Source organism: Galeopterus variegatus, unplaced genomic scaffold (genome assembly GCF_000696425.1).
Source record: "Galeopterus variegatus unplaced genomic scaffold, G_variegatus-3.0.2 Scaffold2719, whole genome shotgun sequence".
NCBI lineage: Eukaryota > Metazoa > Chordata > Mammalia > Dermoptera > Cynocephalidae > Galeopterus > Galeopterus variegatus.
In genome coordinates this window covers 75,107-96,905 of record NW_007728830.1, presented here as the reverse complement: position 1 = coordinate 96,905, position 21,799 = coordinate 75,107, and the positions used below count along the sequence as shown (strand labels likewise).

At 38.7% G+C, this 21,799-nt stretch overlaps 1 protein-coding gene across 1 annotated transcript in view; it reads right to left on the bottom strand.

Moving 5' to 3' along the window:
- The window catches only part of LOC103598719 (structural maintenance of chromosomes protein 1B), an 87,633-nt gene that overhangs the window by 13,065 nt on the left and 52,769 nt on the right, over positions 1-21,799 (bottom strand). Inside the window, exons 13-18 of the mRNA XM_008582764.1 lie at positions 17,318-17,455; positions 16,915-17,031; positions 15,183-15,289; positions 11,985-12,126; positions 10,946-11,091; positions 9,369-9,522 (exon numbers count right to left, since the gene is read on the bottom strand). Coding sequence (XP_008580986.1) covers positions 9,369-9,522; positions 10,946-11,091; positions 11,985-12,126; positions 15,183-15,289; positions 16,915-17,031; positions 17,318-17,455 — 804 coding nt within the window. The remainder of the gene's footprint in view (positions 1-9,368; positions 9,523-10,945; positions 11,092-11,984; positions 12,127-15,182; positions 15,290-16,914; positions 17,032-17,317; positions 17,456-21,799) is intronic.

Below are 21,799 nucleotides of genomic sequence, written 5' to 3'. Positions count from 1 at the left end.
ATTTTATGTAATGTGTTAAAACAGCTCACACAGAAGTTGAACTTGAATACAAAATGTAATGTTGAAGCCTAAATCTTACAATTATTTTTTATGTGATTCGACATCGTCTTGTATTAAACTTCTGTGTAAGTCATCTGGCGCCTTGCTACTCAAAGTGTGGTCAGTGGGCTAGCGACAGCAGGCCTCACCTGCCAGCTGTTAGAAATGCAGACTCTTGGGCAACAAGATTCCCAGATGCTTCCCCAGCACATTACGATTTGGGAACCAGTCATCTAGTAAAGTCTCGCCCACCATATAAGAATCTTCTATGAGAACCCTGGCAGGTCAAAGTAACTTACCCTCTGTCTGAACACCTCCAACAGAAGGCGAATGTCAGGTTCTACCTCACAAGTGTTGTAAGACAATACTCCTACAACAATTGTAAGACAATCATTTTTAACCAGTGATCACTGTTAAACCATCACGAGAGAGACAACTCATATCTAATGGTTTTATTTGAGGCTTGTAGAATATCTCGTACAGCATCACTATTACACCACCACCACTAGATGTGCTTACGAAATTCCAATTGGGGAACTCACCAGTAGATGCCCTCTATCTTTCTACTAGGAAGTGGCCTCTACTCTTCAAATCTAGTGTTCTCCTCAGGACCAAAAAGAACAAGTGTGGTCCACATGAGAGACCTTCATCTATTTGAAGAGAATTAGCGTATTCCCCAAGCCTTCACTTTCCAACATGACCTGGTCTAGGTTTTCTTCACTATCCTGGACTTTGAAAAGCATCACGAGTGAATGCAATCTTCCAGTGTAGCTTCACTAGCACAAAGCGGAGAAGTATCTTTTTTTAAAAATGGACTTTATTTTTTAGAGCAGTTTTAGGTTCACAGCAAAGTTGAGAGGAAGGTTACAGGGATATCCCATATCCCCCTGAACCACACATGCACGGCCTCTCCCCACAGTGGTCCATTTGTTACAAGTGATGAACCTACACCGACACATCATAATCACCTGAAGTCCAAAGTTTCCATTTGCATTTGCTCCTGTTAGTGTACCTTCTATGGGTTTATATAAATGCATAACAACATGTACCCACGGTAAAGGTATCAGACAGAGTAGTTTCACTACCCTAAAAATCTTCTGTATTCCATCTGTTCATCCTTCACTCCTGAGAACCACTGATCTTTTTTACTGTCTCCATAGTTTTGCCTTTTCTGGAATGTCATATGGTTGGAATCATACAGTATTTAGCCTTTTCAGATTGGCTTCTTTCACTTAGAAATATGCATTTGTTTCTTCCATGTCTTTTTATGGCTTGACAGTTCATTTCTTTCTAGTGCTGGATAGTATTCCATTGTCTGAATGTACCCCAGTTTATCCATTCACCTACTAAAGAATATATTGGTTGTTTCAAAGTTCTGGCAATTATAAATAAAGCTGCTATAAACATCCACATGCAAGTTTTTGAATGGACATAAGTTTTCAGCATCTTTGAGTAAATACCATGTAATGCAACTGCTGGAACATATGGTAAGAGTTTTTTATTTTTTTTTAAGATGACCGGTACAGGGATCTTAACCCTTGACTTGGTGTTGTCAGCACCATGCTCTCCCACATGAGCGAACTGGCCATCCCTATATAGGATCTGAACCCATGGCCTTGGTGTTATCAGCACCATACTCTCCCAAGTGAGCCACGGGCTGGCCCAATAAGAGTATTTTTAGTTTTGTAAGAAACTACCAAAATGTCTTCCAAAGTGGCTGTACCATTCTATAGATTTCTGCAATGAAAGACAATTCCTGTTGCTCCACATCCTCGTCAGCATTTAGTTTTGTCAGTGTTCTGGATTTTGGCCATCCTAATAGGTGTGTAGTGGTGATTTTGGCCATTCTGATAGGTGTGTAGTGGTGTAGGTGTGTAGCCATCTGTATATCTTCTTTGATGAAGTGTCTGTTTAGGTCTTTGGTCCAATTTTTAATAAGGTTGGTTTCTTATTTTTAGATTTTAAGAGTTCTCTCTATATTTTTCTTTTCTTTTAAAGTTTTAATTTTATTTTACTCACTTTTAATTTTATTGTGATAAAATGTACAAAACATAAAATTACCATTTTAGCCATTTTAAACTGTACAGTTCAGTGGTGTTATGTGCAATCACACTGTTGTGTAACCATCACCACCATACATCTCCAGAACTTTTCCATCATCCAAACTGAAATTCTGTATCCATTAAAAACTTCCCACACCCTCATCCCCTCAGTCTGTTTACCACTATTCTTCTTTCTTTCCTTTTTTTTTTCTTTTTGTCTTTTTTACTGACCGGCAACAGGATCGCAACCCTTGGTGTTGCGCCCACACCACGCTCAGCCAGTGAGCGGGAACCGGTCTCCACATGGGATCCGAACCCTCGGCGGGAGCGCCTCTGCTCTCCCAAGCGGCGCACTCTCCAGTGCGCCACCAGGCCGGCCCTCTACTTTCTGACTCTATGAGTTTGTTGACTATTATAGGCACTTCATATAAGCACTGAGCATAAGGTCTTTAAGGTTCATCCATGCGGTAGCATGTATCAGTACTTTATTCTTTTAAGTTTTTATTTTTTAATCTTAACATTTCTACATATTTATGAGGTACAGGTGGTGTTTTAATACAGGCACATACTGTAAATTAATTCACTTAGGGTAAGTAGCTTAAGCTGATGGAGTTTGGATGTGCTGTCCCCACCAAAACTCATGTGGAAATCTGATCTCCAATGTGGCAGTGTTGGAAACTGATTGAGTCATGGGGGTGAATCCCTCATGAATGGATTAATGCTCTCCCTGGGGGAGGGGGGAGTAATGAGTGAGTTCTCACTCTATTAGTTCCTGCGAGAGCTTGTTGTTTATAGGACCCCGGCACCACCCCCTCTCTCTCTCTTGCTTCCTCTCTAGCCATGTGATCTACTTATACCCACCGGCTCCCTGCCACTTTCCGCCATGAGTAGAAGCAGTCTGAGGCCCATGCCAGATGCAGCTGTCCCAGAATTATAAGCCTAATAAACCTGTCTTCTTTATAAATTACCCAGTTTCAGGTATTCTGTTATAGCAACACAAAACAGACTAAAACAATAGTTTTGTACCTGTTAATCTACCAGTCCCCTCCACCACACTCACCCCCACCCTGCCTTCCCTCCTGGGCCTCTGGAAACCATTATTCTACTCTCTACTTCTATAAAAATCACATTTTTTTAGCTTTCATATACGTGGTGTTTGTTTTTCTGTGCCTGGCTTACTTCACTTAAAATGATGGTCTCCAGTTCCACCCATGTTGCTGCAAATGACAGGATTTCATTTTGTTTTATAGCTGAATAGTATTCCATTGCGCATATATACTATAGGTTTTTTTTAATCGATTCATCCGTTGATGGGCATTCAGGTTGATTCTATCTCTTTGCTATTGTTAATAGTGTTTCAATGAACATGGGAGTGCAGATGTCTCTTTGATATATTGGTTTCATTTCCTTTAGGTATATTACCCAGCAGTGAGATTGCTGGGTCATAAGGTAGTTCAATTTTTAGTTTTCTGAGGAACCTCCATACTGTTTTCCAGTATGGTTGTACTAGTTCACATTCCCACCATTGAGGTAGTTCCTTTTCCCCCACATCCTTACCAGCATTTGTTATTTTTCTCTTTTTGATAAGAACTATTCTAACTGAAGAAAGATATCTCGTGATTTTAATTTGCATTTCCCTGATGATTAATGATGTTGAACATTTTTTCATGTGCCTGTTTGCCATTTGTATGTCTTCTTTTGAAAAAGGTCTGTTCAGGTTCTATGCCCATTTTTTAATTTGGTTGTTTTGCTGTTGAGTTACTTATATACTTTGGATATTAGTCCCTTGTCTGATGTGTAGTTTGCAAACACTTTCTCCCATTCTGTACCTTGTCTCTTCCCTTCGTTTAGTGTCCTTTGTTGTGCAGAAGCTTTTTAGTTTGACGTAGTCCCATTTATCTATTTTTGCTTTAGTTACCTGTGCCTTTGTAGTCTTGTTCAAAAAAGCACCGCTTACTCCCATTTTGTGTAGCATTTTCTCTATGTTTTCTTCTAGTGGTTTCATTGTTTCTGCTCTTAAGGGCTCAGTGTCTCACAAACCTATTATGGGTACCTAGGTCTTGCGGTACAGGTTCACACTCTGTAGCAGGGTTAGATATTGACTGCCCACACTAGGATCTGTGGCTGAGGCCCTCCTGACAGCTTTGGTTCCGTTAGCTGTGACTCTGACCCTGGCAGGCTGAGCACAGCACTACCTCAACTCTGGGGGGAAAAGGGTACTCTGGAAGTTTGGAGCTGGGGAGCAGAATACTGCTGCAATTTGAGAACCACAGCAAATGGGGCTCAGTTGTCACTCAGTTCCCAGAGGATGATGCACCTTGTAGTGGTGACTCTAGCTCCTGAAACGGAGGGTCTCAACACTATCTCAGTCTTCTGAGGCCAAGTGCAGTGGCAGCAAGAACCCAGAATGGAGGGGTGCAGCTTTTTGGGCTTTGGGGGGAAGGGAGCAGCATAGTGCTGACTTTACTCCCTGGGGGAAGGGGTTTCTCAGCAGCTCAGTCTCTAGGTAACAGTCCAGCTCCAGGGATTAAGAGTACCAGAGTTGTCTGGCCCCTAGAACAAGGTGTCTCAGCTCAGCCACTGCTCTGTTTCCCTGGGATGTGAGGCACTACATCAGCTCAGCCCTGGAATACACAGCTGCTTACCTCAGCCAAGCAGCTTCTTGACTAAGACAGCAATTCCCCAAGGGGCAATGCACCCCTTCAGCTCAGTCTCTATAGGTGGACTGGGAGGGGTAGTTTTAAGATTCCCCCAAAGGGAGTGTGCAGCGTTGCAGCTTTAGTTCTAGCCTGAGGGTGAGGGCACAGCTACCCTCCCCCTGACCCTGGACAACCTCCTGCAGCAGTTCCAGTTCTAAGAAGGTGAACAAGGCTTGTGAGCCACAGAGGGTGGGGTACAGTATCATCTCCTTTAGGGGAGTACAACTGTGTAGACTCCAAGCAGCTCCTTCAGCTGGGCTTAATGCCTATCTATATATTTCAGATTTTTATCAGATATGTCTTTTGCAAATATTTTCTCCAAGTCTGTAGTTTGTCTTTTCATTCCTTTGACAGTTTCTTACACAGCAGAAATTTTTAATTTTAATAAAGTCCAACTTGTCATTTATTTATTTCATGGGGCATACCTTTGGTGTTGTCTAAATAGACACCACCAAACACCTGCTTGGTGTTCTCTGAGCTTTCTGGATCTGTGGTTTGATGTCTGACATTAAATTCGGGAAATTCTCAGTCCTTGTTCCCAATATGTCTTCTGTTACTTTCTTCTCTTTCTGGTATTCGCATTATAGATATGTTACACCTTTTGTAGCTCTTCCACAGTTCCTGAATATTCTATTCTGTTTTTATTCTTTTTTTTTCTTTTTATTGAATCAACTGATTATACATATGTTGGGGGTTCAACATTGACATATGTTGATCAAATCAATATTACTAGCATATATATTGTTACAAATCATACTTATTCTTTATACCTCTTGGTCAATCTCTCCCCCTTCCCCTCTCCCTCCCCCCTTCCCCCACTAATTATCCTAGATTTCTTCTCTCTTTCAGAAAGAGTAATCGTTACTCTGTTGATTTGTTACCTAGATGATCTGTCCAATGCTGAGAGGTGTGTTCAGGTCCCCCAATATTACTGTAGAGCAGATGCTTCTTCTGTCACTATGGAATAAGCTTTGTGGACAGAGACAGCCTCTTCTTTTCTTTAGTCTCTGCTGATGACTCTCCTTGTGTCAATGCACTCCAAAGGCTGGCAGACCATCTGCATTGTGGTTATGGCATCCAGCTGCTTTCATGGCAGCCGTGGTTATTGTGGTGGTTGTAGTGGGCCACCCACATGGAGGTGATGTTTTTAGCATGCTTACCTAGTTGGTGGTGGCAATGGTGGTGTGCCTGGTTGTGGGAGGAGGGTCCGGTTCCCAGATCCACACCTCAGGACCCCAGGCAGGCCCCATGGCACTGGCAGTGTGCCTGGTTGTGGGTGGAGGGTCCCTGTTCTGGGGGTTTTTTTTCAGTCTTTTTTCTCTTCACTTTTTAGTTTTGGAGGTTTCTATGGAGATATCGTCAAGCTCAGAGATATCCTTTTCTCAGCCATGTGCAACCTATTAATAAGCCCACCAAAAAAATTCTTCATGTGTTTTTGATCTGTAGCATTTTATTGTTCTCTTAGAATTTCCATCTATTATGGATTGAACTGTGTCCTCCCAAAATTTAATGTATTGGAGGCTTAGTCCCCAGTGTGAAAGTGTTAAGAGGGTGGGAAATCCTATTATGGTAATTGAGAGGTGGGGCCTTGAAGAGGTGATTAGATTCTGAGGACCAAGTCTAGAGGATGGACTAATAAATGTGGTTATAGGCACGGTTCTGAGAGCTTTAACAGAAGAGCATATGAGAAGTTCTCTCTCTCTCAGCCATTTTCTGCCATGTGAGACCTCTGAATTGCTGTAAAGCCACCACAGAAGACCCTCATCAGATGTGTTCCTTGGACTTTGGACTTCCCAGCTGGAACTGTAAGCAATAAGTTTTGTTTTCTTATAAATCATCCAGTTCCAGGTATTTTGTTAAAAGCAACAGAAAGAGACTAACATACCATCTCTCTGCTTATACTGCCCACCTGATCTTTCTGGTTTTCTACCTTTTCCATTAGAGTCCTTAGCTTATTAATCACAGTCATTTTACATTCCTGGTCTGGTAATTCCAAGAACCCTGCCATATGAGTCTGGTTCTGATGACAGTTGTGTTTATTCAAACTGTATATTTTGCCTTTTAGTATGTTTTGTACTTTTGTTCTTGATAGTCAAACATGATGTACTGGGTAAAAGGAATTGCTATAAACAGGCCTTTAGCAATGTGGTGGTGAGGTTTGTGGGGAGAAGCATTCTACACTCCTACGATTAGGTCTCAGTCTTTACAAGCTTGTGTCCATGTTCTGTGAACTTCACAAGTTTTTCGAAGTTATTTTTTTCCCCTTAGGTGGAACAGGGTGGCTAGAGTTGACTGGAGTTGGGTATTTCCCTTCCCCCAGAGGGATCAGGCACTAATATAAAACCCCAGAAGGTTAGGCTCTGGTTAAGTAGTTTCTCCTGAGGACAGACCTTAAGAACAATGGAATTCTCTGGCTCTCAGAATGGTTCCTCTCCTCCTCCCCCTGCCTTAAGCATAAGGGGATTTTTCTCTGATATTCACAGTGCCTGGATCCCCTGAAACCAGACTTTTTTCTCTTTTTATCTCTTAGATTTGTCCACACTGAACCTCCAGCAATTCAGAAACTACAGTTTAGGTTTTCCTACCCCAGTAGCACTGGTTCCCCATGGAGGTTTCTGCTCATGGGTTTCTCCTCTGGTAAAATGTGATGCCATGTATTCAACTGTCTGTCTCTCTAATTTGGGGGGCAGCAATTTGACCTGTGACCTTACTCCTCATGAATCTAATAAATTATTGATTTTTCATGTTGTTCAACTTTTTACTTGTTGTTAAGACAGAGTGGCCACTTCCAAGCCTCTACATGCTGAACTGGAAGTCTCACTTTTCTTTTTAGATAATAATTCATTATGAATTCACCTTAAAGTTTTAATACTATACCTGCTTTGAAATACCTTTCCATAAATATGGAAGTCTTTCATGCTAATAAAGATATAAGTGATTTCACATTGATGGTGGGCATGCCGGAGAATAATTCTGAAGGTTCAGTAATTGAAATAACAATGGGACCAGAACAGCAACACTGTTACTGACCAACATTTATGGAGAAGTTAGTCATTAAAACTGCTTCCTCCTCTATTCCATTCTATAACAAGCCTCTTTTAAATTTACCTTGCCTTTTAAACAGACTTCTTCTTTCTGTAGTACAATGAGTACTGTTTTTCTGTTCCCACCTACTTCTGCTGGTAACAGGCCCCTCTTCCCCTCTTTTCACACCCGCAAGAGTGAGTACAAGACCCAGAATAAGCCAATCCAAATTCTCTGACAAGATTTTTTTGAGACAGGGCAGGAGAAAGTTTTTTGTCCCTTCTAGTCAAAGCCAGTGGTTTGCACCTCCAGCTCTGTGGGGAGAGTTGATTTGGGAAAACAAAGCCAATACATTCTGAGCAAGAAAGAGCAGCATTCAAGTTCCCAGATTCAGCCATGCGCGAGACCTCCTCCACTCCACCCCATCCCTTTACTCCTACTTTCTTTCTTTCTTTTTTTGTTTTTTAATCTTAAAGCTATTTGAGTTGGGTTTATGTCATTTGTGGCCAGGAAAGGGTCTTCTCCTTTCCTTATCTCCTGTCTAGAATGTGATAACTGTTAAAACAGAGAAAAAAGACAAAGACTTTTCAGTATAGTATCACATCAGAATTATGCTATGAGAAGTGGTCAATATTAGCAAGAGAAAAGCTTCTTTTATAGATGTTTCATTCTGAATAACCCAAAGGACCCAAGGCCTTTTATGGAGCTGAAAACTGGATTAAACTGAGTGAATTTCTGAGTGTCTGAAGGCACAGTAGAAAGGAGAGGAGGACATATGGAGACCAGAGAGAAGAGATTGACTAACACACTCAGTAAGAACTCACAGATGACTTGAGAGGCAAAATAACTACTTTCACTATACTCGGGATTAGCTAATAGTAAGACATTCTTTCTGAACTGAACAGTCATCTTTCCCTAACATGAGGGACAGAAGTAAGGGCATATACTTCCAACCATCCTACAGTATGCTGTATAATAGAAATGTGGTGAAAATGAAAGAAAAAAGGCCAACAGGGAAATGTTGACCATTAGTGGGCCTGGGTTTTATCTTGTGATTTCTTGGGTGTCCATTCTTGCCTCTCCCTGCACTGTCACCACCTGGAGATACTCAGTGAGACCTGTTTCTTCCAAGAACCACGTTGATACAGTTGTTGGTGAAGGTGCAGAGCAAGATCCCTCCACACATTACCTACAATGTTACGAGAGTGCAGGGAACTGCTCCTGCTGGCAGGTGACTTGCATACAGCCTGCGGTTCATTGTGCAAAAATGTTCTTAACTCCAATAGCTTTAATTCTGTTTTCTTTTGTGTATATAGTATGTAGGTAAGAAACACAGATCCATCCTGTAGAGCTAAGGAGACATGATTAACAAAAGAGAAAAGAGAAATGCACAAAATTCCTAATCCTCTAGAGTGACAACCATTTTGCCCATTTTCCTTCCTAGAAGAAGATGTCTTCCCCACCCCTAAAGGAGTTATAGAACAAAAGAAAGAATAAGCAGTCAAAGGGCATTGCATTAATTTCCATACAACTGCACATATTTTAAAATCATTTGATAGAATACCTCCACTTCAATGATGTCATCCAATGACCCCAACAAAAGAATTATTTCAATGTCTTGAACTCTGCAATCAAGCAGCATGTTATGTTTCTCTAATCGTTTCTTTTCCAGAGAAGTCTGAATGATTACAACTTCTTTTTGCAACTTTCCCATTTCCCTATAAATACACAGATATGAAAGTGATTTTACTCATTGTGTAAAGTAGCACCAAGGAAGAAAAATGTATGTTATAAACTTCCATGACAAAATATTTTTTCCTGTTAGTGCTATAAGCTCTAGAATTCTCTCATTGATGCTACTAATTTACAAGTTAACACTCCTGCAAAAGGCCATAAATGTAATTAGTTAATCCAAGGGAACATTTTTCAATAATAAACATTACTGCTTTAATCAGGGTTAACAAATATACAGTGCTTTCCTAGTTACTTTATTTTTAAATCTGTATAATTTTTCAAGCTGCACTTTTCCCTTAAATATAAGCTCTACATTTTAGAATCTCAAACCAAGACAAAACATCTCTTAGCAAGAAAAATGTCTTACCAAGTTAGTTATTACACACCTACTAATCTGAAGTTTCTTTACCACCACCACCACTAATGTAAGGCCTTCTATCTGAAAGTAAGGGCTTGGGTTTTACCAGCTGAAACAATGTGGGATTTTAAAGGGACCTAGAAAGAGGACAGGGTGGAGGAGAGCGAGAGAGGGAGGGAGGAAGAAGGAAGGAAGGACTATGGTTTTCAAGAATAGGAAAATGAACAAATGAGTTTGTTTAAACTAAATACAAGAGTAAAAAAATCAAGAGTAAGCAGACTTTAATTCTACTCAGGAATCTTAGAAAAAGAACTTTCTGAAACACTGAAGATCTTTGGACAGTGAGGAAAATTGTAAAATGCCAAGAAGCTGAGCAAAAACAGAGAGTTCATTTCATCTGATCACTTATGATTGTGTCCATCCTACAGGAAAGCAGATGTCATTCTGGTATGACATGCCAGCCAATTCAAAGCATTGTCACAATCATGGCTAATGTATGTTCATCGTGTTCCAGGTACTATTCTAAGTGCTATATGAATATTAACTCATTTAATCCTCACAGCATTCTATAAGGTAGGCACTATTATTATCCCATTTTACTGATGAGGAAAGTAAGGCATAGTATGTAAGTAGCAGAGCTGGGACGTGACACCAGGCAGTGTGGCTCTACATTCTACTCTCTGACGCTGTATGCTATGTTGCACAGACTACAGGGAATCTCTGTACAGCAGGAAGATACCAGTATCAAGAGGGATTTAAGGTAAGGGACTCTACACAGGTTCATGTTTTCATCCACCAAAAAGAATTATTTACTCTAAACAACTAACTACCCCTCTTGGTTTTCCCCCAAATTAGAATGTTTGGGCTGGCTGGTTAGCTCAGTTGGTTAGAGCATGGTGTTATAACACCAAAGGCCTTGGATCCACTCCAGCCAGATGCAAAAAAACAAACAAACAAAAAAACAACCCACAACATTTGAAATTTCAAATTGATGGTATACATGTTTAGAACTCTGGCTAAGTCTTTGCAATTGATGAATTCTTAATTACCTATCAACAGCCAAAAACTTCTTCCGTTCCTCTCCAAGTTGAGTTTGAACTTTGTCAATGTTGGAATTCTGAGTGACAAGTATGTCTTTAAGTTGCTGCCACTTTGCCATGAGTTCATCCACGATTTGCAGACAGTTCTCTTCAGTCTGAATGGAGAGGATTTGCATTGTAGATTTACCATCTTTTATGTGAATAAGGTCAATAGATTACCTTACTACTAATAAAACCAAACCATTCGTTCCATGATAAGTCTCTTTATTCTGTGTGCTGCTCGAACCTCTATCATAGATTGTGACACACTCTCATTCTATGCTTTTGGAAACTGGTAATCACTACCTGCCTTCATCCTTCATTTGGATTCATTCCTCAGCTCACTGCCATTTGACTTCTGTTCCCATTGTGCAGTGAAAGTGGTCTTGCTACTATGACTTCTAATACGAAATTAAACAGACATTTTCCTGACCGTGCCTTTTTGACAGCCTTCATCACATCCTCCCTCCTGAAACTCTGGGGCTTCTATGATTAACACCTCTTCTGACTCTCCTCATAACCTAACTGGTCACCTTCCGGAATCCCATCATTGTTCCACTGCTCTTCACTACCTACCTCCCTGCCTGGGATTCTCAACCATTCTCATATGGTTTCAATTTACTCTCATAACCAGCAACTCTCAAATCTGTATGTCCAGCCTAGACTTCTCCCCTTATGTACGTACTCTTTAACTACCTGCTGGAAATTGCCATCTGGGTGTTACAAAGGCAATTCAATCTCCAAGGGTCCAGAATTTTCTCTCATTAACCTGATCCTACCATCACCAATCATCCAGGTTAGAACTTAGCAGTCATTGGTAGCATCCCCTTTGTCCTCCCTCCCACTTCAATATCCAATAATTCATGAAGCTCTGCTGATTTTAAGTATTTCTCAAATCTACCCTCCCACTCCTTCTATCACTATTAGGACACTTCAGGAGCTCCACATGTTTATTCAAGGAAGGATGTTATAATTTAAATAGAGAGGCACTTCAGCCACCCATTATTACCTTCTTTAGGTTATCAATGTCTTCTCTACCTTTCTGGATAGTTTCTTTTAATGTGTTGGTCTTTTGCAGTTTCTCCTTAAGCTGATTGCGACTATATTCCAGCTGAATATTAAGTCGAGTTTTTTGTTTTTCAAATTCTAATCTAGTATAATAAAGTCAAGCATTATAAGTGGTAAGCAGAGTACATTGATTTTTTAACTTTTTCATATGGAATTTTCAAAACAATACAAAACTGGGAGGAATACTATAATGAACCCACTTGTAGCTCTCACTCAACTGTAATAGTTATCAATTCTTGGTCAATCTTGTTTCATCTTTTTTTTTTTCTTTTGTCTTTTTTTACTGACCGGTCACGGGATCACAACCCTCGGTGTTGCGCCTGCGCCGCGCTCAGCCAGTGAGCGGGAACCGGTCTGTATGTGGGATCCGAACCCTCGGCGGGAGCGCCGCCACACTCCCAAGCGGCGCACTCTCCAGTGCGCCGCCGGGCTGGCCCGAATCTTGTTTCATCTTTAACCACACTCACTGCCCCTTCCCACCAGGCCTCATGTAATTTCAAATCTGTAAATATTTTCATATGTATCTCTGAAAGTGAAATGAATTTTAATTCATAACCATAAACTATTACAGATAAAAAAGACAATAATCACCCAGAGTCACAGGAAAAAAAATCACAAGGGATATTAGAGATTATTTTGAACAGAATGAAAATAAAAATACAACATACCAAAATTTGTGGAATATGGCTTAAACAGTATTTACAGGGAAATAAACAGCTTGAAATGCTTATATTAGAAGAGAAATCTAAAATACATGATGTAAACTTTCATCTTAAAAAGCCAGAAAAGGAGTAAATTAAAACAAAATAAGTAGAAGGAAGGAAACATTCAACAGCAGAAATCAATAACATAGAAACAAACCACAGAGAAATCAATAAGACCACAACCTGTTCTTATAAAGGATCAATAAAACTGATACACTTCTAGCTAGATATTAGGAAGAGAGGACAAATCACCAATATCAGAAATGAAAGCACATCAGTATAGACCCTGAAGACTTTAAAAAGGTAGGAAAATATTGTGAATAACTTCGTTAATAAATTTGACAACTCATAAAATGCACAAATTCCTTGAAAAACACAAACTAGCAAAGCTCACCAATGGAAAAAAAAATAACTAGAATTGTACTATGTCTTATTAAGGAAACTGAAAATTAGTAATTAAAAAGCTTTCTGGTATTGCCTGTACTTTATTGTTTATTTCTTTAAGTCATTCGCTTTTAAAATTCAAGAAATCTTATTTTTAACAGGAGATTTTCATTTATTATTATTAATGGAATATTTAGTTTAGTTTTGTTTTTTTCCTTTTTTGTTTTTTTTCGTGACCGGTAATGGGATCGCAACCCTCGGTGTCGCGCCCGTACCGCGCCCGTACCGCGACCAGCAACGGGATTGCAACCCTCGGTGTCACGCTCGCACTGTGCTCAACCAGGGAGCGGACCGGTCTCTATATGGGATCCGAACCCTCGGCAGAAGCACAGCCGCACTCCCAAGCGCCACACTCTACTGAGTGAGCCACTGGGCCGGCCCTGGAATATTTAGTTTTAAAAGAAAACATTTATTGTTATAAATGAAAAACAGTATATCATTTGACATAAATTGGAAATGCTAGTAAAATTAAAAACTGTAAAAAGCAAACAAAACCACAAGCCTTCCCACAAAAAAGGTGAATGGCTTTGGTTGCCTCATTGGCAAATTTTACCATTTAGGGAAGAAACAATACCAATTCTATACAAACTCCTCCAGAAAAAAGAAGAGGAGAGAACAATTCCCAGCTCATTTTATGGGTCTGGCATTACAATGATACCAAAACATGACAAAGACATTACAAGAAAACTACAGATCAGTGCACTCATAAACATAGACGTAAAAATCCGTAATGAAATTTGAACAAGTCAAACCCAAAAAACATATGAAAAAGATCATGACCAATTTGGTTCACCCCAGGTATGGAAAGTGGATTAATATTCCAAAATCAATCAATATAATGTACTATTATATGTATTTACTATTAATAAACTAAAAAAACCCCAACCCAACCATACAATTATCTCAATAGATACCAGAAAGAGTATTTGACAAAATTCACTCATTTATGATAAAAAACGTCTATAAAGTAAGAATGGAAGATAGCTTCCTTAATCTGATAAAGGGCATTCTGAAGTTCATATACCTAATCATGAAAGACTGAATGCTTTTCCACTAAGACTGGGAATGAGGCAGGATGTCTGTTTACACCACTTTTATTCAACATTGTACTAGAGTCCTAGCAAGTATAAATAGGCAAGAAAAAGAAATAAAAGATATACTAACTGGAAAGGCAGAAATAAAACTTTCTTTTCACTGACAATATGACTATCTATGTAGAAAACCCTAAGGATATACAAAAGAGCTACCAGAAATAATAAATAAATTCAGCAAGATTTCAGGATACAAATTCAAACAACAAAAAACAATTTTATTTCAATATACCACCAACAAATAGTTTTAAATTGAAAATTTAATCCTCAGTGCCTAGAAGGGTGCCTGGCAGATGTTTATGTGTACCTTTTTGAATTTTGGCATCAATATTATGTTTATTTCAGAAAAAATGCATTTCTTCCTCTTCTACACACTGAAACAGTTCAAATATTGAACATTTGTTTAAACATTAAACACTGAAGTTACCCATGCCTTTAAATTTTGCTGGGATGATTCATCTGTGAAACCATATGTGCTTGGTACATGTGGGGATAGGGTAGGAAGGAAGCATTTTTACTTTCTTTCCCTATGGTAACTGGCATCCTTAGATTTTTCTATCTTGTTTTGGGTAACTTCTGGTAATACATTATTGAAAATTATCAATTTTATCTGCATGTACGGATATGTACAGACAACAAAGCAAATTAGTGTTACATTATTCTTTTAATAACCAGTACATGTGTAATTTTGCCCCCATTCTCTGATTTTGTATATCTGTGCTTTCTTTTAAAAATTATGGAATGAAAGAATTAGATCTCTGTATAATATGAATTTTTACTAGCTATTTCTGGAGTAACTAAAATAAAAACTACCTCAGGCATAATTCCTGTAAATTTTGAAATAATAGTTACTACTTTTACATGCATGTAAGTTGCTTACCAACATCTTAATAAAAATACCTTTTTTGATCAATTTCTTGTTGCTGTTTAACATGTTTGTCCTCAAATTCACGAATATTTTCCACACCAATTTCTTCACAGAAGTGTTGAAAAATATCATCTTCTACCTTTTAAATTATTTTAAAACAGGTTTAATAATTAATTTTAGGAAACATATAGACAAATGTTTAAATATAAATTTTTCCCTCTTATATTTTTGTGGATTAGGTCAAAAACTAATTCTACCAAACATTACTGTAGTCTGAGGAGTCAGTGCTTTCTTCTTCCTTTAATTCCACAAACTATGTGCATCTATTTTCAAATTTCTTATTCAGAAAAACAATAAAGAAAGCTTGCAATTGGTCTTATTAAGTGTTTTGGCTTTATAAAGGGTTTAATATAAAATTGGAAAGATTTAGTCATTTACTTTAGTCACACCAAAATATAACACTCCAAAATATAACACTCTATGTAAACAGAGAAAACATTCTTTCATATGAGTAATACTATAGCATCTTAAACAGTATGCAGAGGAATAGAGCATAGATTTAAGAACCAAAGATTTGGAATGGGCCGGCCCATGGCTCACTCGGGAGAGTGTGGTGCTGATGACACCAAGGCCATGAGTTCGGATCCCATATAGGGATGGCTGGTTGGCTCATCTGGGAGAGCATGGTGCTGACAACACCGAGTCAAGGGATAAGATCCCATTACCAGTTATCTTTTTGGGGAAGAAAAAAAAAATAGATTTGGAAAAATTAAATGAGCTAAATCCAACAAAATAAAATTTAAATCAAATATTTTTAAAGCCCTGCATGTAAGTATAATTGTAGGATGAGAGAGACCTGTCTTAACAGAAGGACAAGTTAAAAACTTTTAGATTTTAGTTGAATGTACATTAAATATAAATGTGATAAGATTGATGCATGAGATCGATCCAATTAGCACAAGTAGATAATCCAAATAATGGAAAGTTAAATGCACAGCGTTATATGCATGATACTCTGTACTGATCAGAGAATATTTTGACATGCTCTGTACTGGGCATTGGCAAACAACAGAGCATCCAGAGGATGATTACCAAAACTGGCCTTAAATCCATGGTAATGTGAAATGATAAAAGAAATTAGGGATATTTAATCTGGAAAAGAGATAATTAATGAGCAACATGAGTCTGGTTTCAAATCATGTGATAAAAAGCAGAACTAAAAGCAATGGATGGAAGTTACAGAGTGATGATCTGACAAATAACTCTTGGAGGATCAGAGATACCCAACAGTGGAATAAGTTAAATTAGAAATTTCCTGACACTTTATAAGCAGAGGCTAGATAACCAAATCTTTCTTGCCCCTAGAGCCAAGCACCATGCCTGGCATTTAACAGGTGTTAGAAAAAAATAACTGTTGAGTAAATGAGGAGCCTTAAAAGTTAACGTAAATGACAGTTCTCTACCCCCTGGTGTCAAGAACAGTGGGATAAAGGAAGAGACTAATTTTTACAATGGGCAAGGAGAGGTTGGATAGAAGGGAGTGTGCACTGGTCATTGTCTCTTGAGATGGGCAATAGCGGTTCTCAAAAGATCCAAGGAAACTAATTTGGCAAAGCAATAAAACTTAGCTTACATGTTGTTTCTGATAGGGCATTGTTAACTATCATCCTTTGCTTTAGCACATATTCAGGAAGTCCTAAATCTGGTATCTGGTCTAGAACTATATTCTATATGCCTTTCAGTAATAAATATAACATTTATGACCTTATCAATCTTTTCTTGAAATTCTTTAATTCTTTGTTTTCGTTCTTCGATTCCTTCGCTCAGCATATAACACTGAGACTCAATATTTAGTAGATCACTTTGTAGCTGAGATTGTTCCTAATAACAAAAGAGAAAACATTTTTTAACGTGGCTATTTTAGTTTTATATAGTAAAGCCAAAAACATGATAGCTGTCTTTTAGAATAAAAGAGGAATCCATGAGTTAAGACGAATTCAAGTACAGTTGGATAACAAGATTAAGAACCATAAAAATAATTAAAGGACTATAATATTACCTCAATTATAAGGTAAAGAATCTAAAAACTACATGATGCTATCTATATAATTCCTGAAACTCTGCTCTAGTTCTAATTTCCATCAAATTTTACATAAGTCTGTAGTACCCGGTAAAAGGCAGCAAGGTGCTTCTTTTTAATCATCTCTAGTTCACTCTTTGAATATTTGAGTCGTATATGAGTTCCTTGTATTAGAGTCTGTATTTGTTTCAAATCTGTTTCTTTGCGGAGTGTCTTCATTAAATCCTAAGAAGACAAATATAAGAACATTTTACAGTAGAAAAGCACTTTCACTTTTCAAAGTAATAATTCACTGATTTTTTACATACAACTCCCCTCCTTCTGATAAGAGACCTGGCATATAAGTACATTAGCAATCTGGAGTAACCAAGATGCCATACAAACTTCTCGAAAAACTAATATACTTTCTAACAGGAAAGAACTAGGTATGGAAAATGAAGAATGGGGAGTGGACGTGTTCCCCTCAACACAGAGAAACGGCATCAGCAGGATCACGTGATACACTGCCTTACTTTTCATGCATCCTTGTCTTTTTACTTGCCTCCCCTATTCCCTTCTCCCTTCACTCACCTTATTACTAAAACAAATTAACTCCCTCGTATATGTTCTGTATTTTTACTCCAAGTCCTTATGACATACAAGTACACGATGTGTATATATATTCACCTATATATGTTGGTTTTCAGGCTTGTTTTGCAAATTTAGTATGATATGGATAGTGCTATTCTGCATTTTGCTTTTCTCACTCAATTACTCACCAGTCAGCTGATAAAGCTCTAAATTCATTCTTTCAATAGCTGCATATTATTCCAGAGTGTGACTGTACCAAAATTGTTCAATTACTCTCTTACTAATGGGCATTTACTTTGTTTACAGGTTTTTCCCATCAGAAACAATACTACAACATACCTGTATGTATACCCTCAAGGTCTGGTGTTTTTATTTCCATGCAATAAATCGCCTGGGTGAAATTTATGAGTCAAAAGTTGTTTTTTTTTTTAAAAGAAGAACGGTAAAGGGATCTTAGCCCTTGGCTTGGTGTTGTCAGCACCACGCTCAGCCAGGGAGCTAACCAGCCATCCTTATGTAGGATCCAAACCTGTGGCCTTGGTGTTATCAGCACCGCACTCTCCTGAGTGAGCCACGGGCCAGCCCTAGTATTTGCATTTTTATTTTAATAGCTGATACTGAATTGCTTTCCCAAAAGCTGTAACAATTCACATTTCTATAGATAATGTGAGTACTCTTTTCCTTACATCTCCACCGGCAATAAGAATTTTATATATATATTTATTTTTCCATGTCTTATTGATAGGCATAAAGTAATCTTAATTTGTATTCCCCTGAGCACTATATTCTATATCAAACATTTCTTGGGCCGAGCCCATGGCGCACTCGGGAGAGTGCAGCGCTGGGAGTGCAGTAGCGCTCACGCCGCAGGTTCGGATCCTATATAGGGATGGCCGGTGCGATGAGCTTACTGGCTGAGCACGGTGCGGCCGGCCACAAAAAGGACAAGACAAAAAAAAAAAAAAAACATTTCTTCATGTTTACTGGCCATATAGATGTCGTCTTTCATTGAACTATCTAACCCTACCCCTTGCCCAGGTGTTTCTATCACAAGGTCTTTTTCATGTCAATTTGCAAAGAGTTCTTTAATAGGATACAGCCTAGGTTCTTCATTTAAAACTTGTGTACATTTTAAAACCAGGCAAATTGTACACAATTTGATCGCATTAAAATTCAAAACTTCTAGGGGCCGGCCTGTGGCTCACTCGGGAGAATGTGATGCTGATAACACCAAGGCTACGGGTTCAGATCCTACACAGGGATGGCCAGTTAGCTCACTGGCTGAGTGTGTTGCTGACAACACCAAGCCAAGGGTTAAGATCCCCTTACCAGTCATCTTTTTAAAAATAAAGATAAAAATTATTTTACATTCATTTTTTAATCCATCTAGAATTTATATGTGTCATAGTAAGGGGCACAAAATTACTTTCTCTAGATGTGCCAATAACATTAAATAATCTATCCTTTTACCTCTGAACTGAAATGTCATCTTCGTTATATACAAAACTGTCAGATATACTGGGCTCTATTTCTGGAATTCCTAGTTTTACTAATCTGTCCATTTCTATGCCAATACTACGTCAACTAGATTAAAATGTTTTCTCAGAGTATTCTGTGTGCTGGCAGGGGAAGTCCTACCTCACTCTCTTTTATTATATATATTTTTTTACTAGTCTCAAGAAAATTCATGTGTAAGAACTGAAGATCATTTTATCAATTAAAAAATCCTTGATGCTATTTTTAATTAAAATTGCATTCAAGTTATATATTGAAGATCTTCTAACCTATGAATACAGCATGTCTTTCAGTTGTTTTACGTCTTTCAATAAGATATAGTTTTCTTTCTTTTTTTTTTTTTTTTTCTGTCTTTTTCCGTGTCCGGCAACGGATCGCAACCCTCAGTGTCGCCCCCGCACCGGACCGGGACCGGCAACGGGATCGCAACCCTCGGTGTTGGCCCCGCGCCTCGCTCAGCCAGTGAGCGGGAACCGGTCTGCATGTGGGATCCGAACCCTCGGCGGGAGCGCCGCCGCACTTCCCAAGCGGCGCACCAGCACAGTGCGCCACCGGGCCGGACCTAGTTTTCTTTTTAAATTAAAAAAATTTTTTTCGTTGTACATGTTTATGGGATAGTTTGTTGTTTCAATACATGCATATATTGTACAATGACCTAATCAGAATAGTTAGCATATCCACCACCTAAACGTTTATTATTTCTTTGTGGTTATAACATTCAAGATCCTTTTTTCTGGCTATCTTGAGATATACTATACAACATTATTAGCTATTGCCACCCTAGGGCACCAGAACTTATTCTTCCTATCTAACTGTAACTTTGTACCGGTCTACCAACCTTTCCCCAGTCCCCTGCCCCCTCCCTTTGGTAACCACTATTCTACTCTCTATTTCTCTCTCTCTCTTTTTTTTTTTTTAAAAAGATGACCAGTAAGGGGATCTTAACTGTTGGCTTAGTGTTGTCAGCCCCACCCTCAGCCAGTGAGCGAACCAGCCATCCCTATATAGGATCCGTACCCGTAGCCTTGGTGTTATCAGCACCACACTCTCCCGAGTGAGCCACAGGCCAGCCCTTCTATTTCTCTTCTTTTGTCTTTTTATTTTTCTTAATTGACCCATGATAATTGCTTATATTTATGGAGTTACTATGCCTTCATATTTACATTTATTCCTATTGGGAGCAGAATTTTTTTCCCTTTTTAAATGCAAAAATATAAACTATGCCTTTATATTCATAAGGGAAGTCAGTCATTAGTTTTGGTTTTTGTTCTATCTTTATATTTAATATTAAAGTTATACTATCTTTGTAAAATGAACTGGGAACTTTCCATATTTTTTATGGGTTAGAATGGTTTACATAAAATTAGAATTATATCACATAGACCTCAGCCAGCTATAAACCCAGAGTCTTTTTTTTTAAATGTGTGGTAAAATACACATAAAGTTTACTATCTTTACCATTTTTAAGTGTACAGTTTAGTGTTTAAATATTGAATGTCATGCAGTAATCTCCAGAAATCTTCATTTTGTAAAACTGAAACTCTAAGTCCATTAAACTACTCATTCTCCATTCCCCCAGCCCACGTACTCACATGTACATACCACATTTTTATCCATTCGTCCAGTGATGGACACTTGGCTTGCTCCTACCTTTTAGCTATTCTAAATAATGCTGCTATGAACATGGGTGTACAAATATCCCTGAGACCCTGCTTCCAATTCTTTTGGGTAGACACCCCAAAGTAGAAATGCTGGATCATTCTATTTTTGAGGAACCACCATACTATTTTCCGGAGCAGCTGCACCATTTTATATTCTTTAAGTCTTTTTTCAGTGGTAGATCACCTAACTATCAGTGGCTTTAAATATATTGTTATTTTCTTTCCTCCACACAAAAGCAGTGGAGGGTGATGCAGTTGCTCAGCAATAGCACCAACTCTAAGTTTCTTAGTACAATGGCTTTTATCTCATGCTTGTTTTTCTCTTGGTGCAAGATTGCTGCTGCAGCTCCAGGGCTCTTAACTGTGTTCTAGGCAAGTAGAAGAAAATGCAAAAAGTAACACTAACACTTCCATTTATATCTCATTGGCCAAAAATGTCACATGGCCACCCCTTGCCACAAGGAAACTTGGGAAATCAACTTGTCTTGTTTTTTATGATTCTACAATAGAGGCAGGCAAGGAAGGAAGAAATTGTGGATGGGGAATGGGCCAGCCAATTTCACTTATGCCTGCTACTGCGTCAAATGTCCCACAGTTTTTCTGTCCAATCTTGGTAATTAATATTTTCTGAAAATAATTTCTTACAGATTTTTTTTTTTTTTCTCTTTTTCCGTGTCCGGCAACGGATCGCAACCCTCAGTGTTGCCCCCGTACCGGACTGGGGACCGGCAACGGGATTGCAACCCTCGGCGCTGCTCCCGTGCCTCGCTCAGCCAGTGAGCGGGAACCGGTCTGTATGTGGGATCCGAACCCTCGGGCGGGA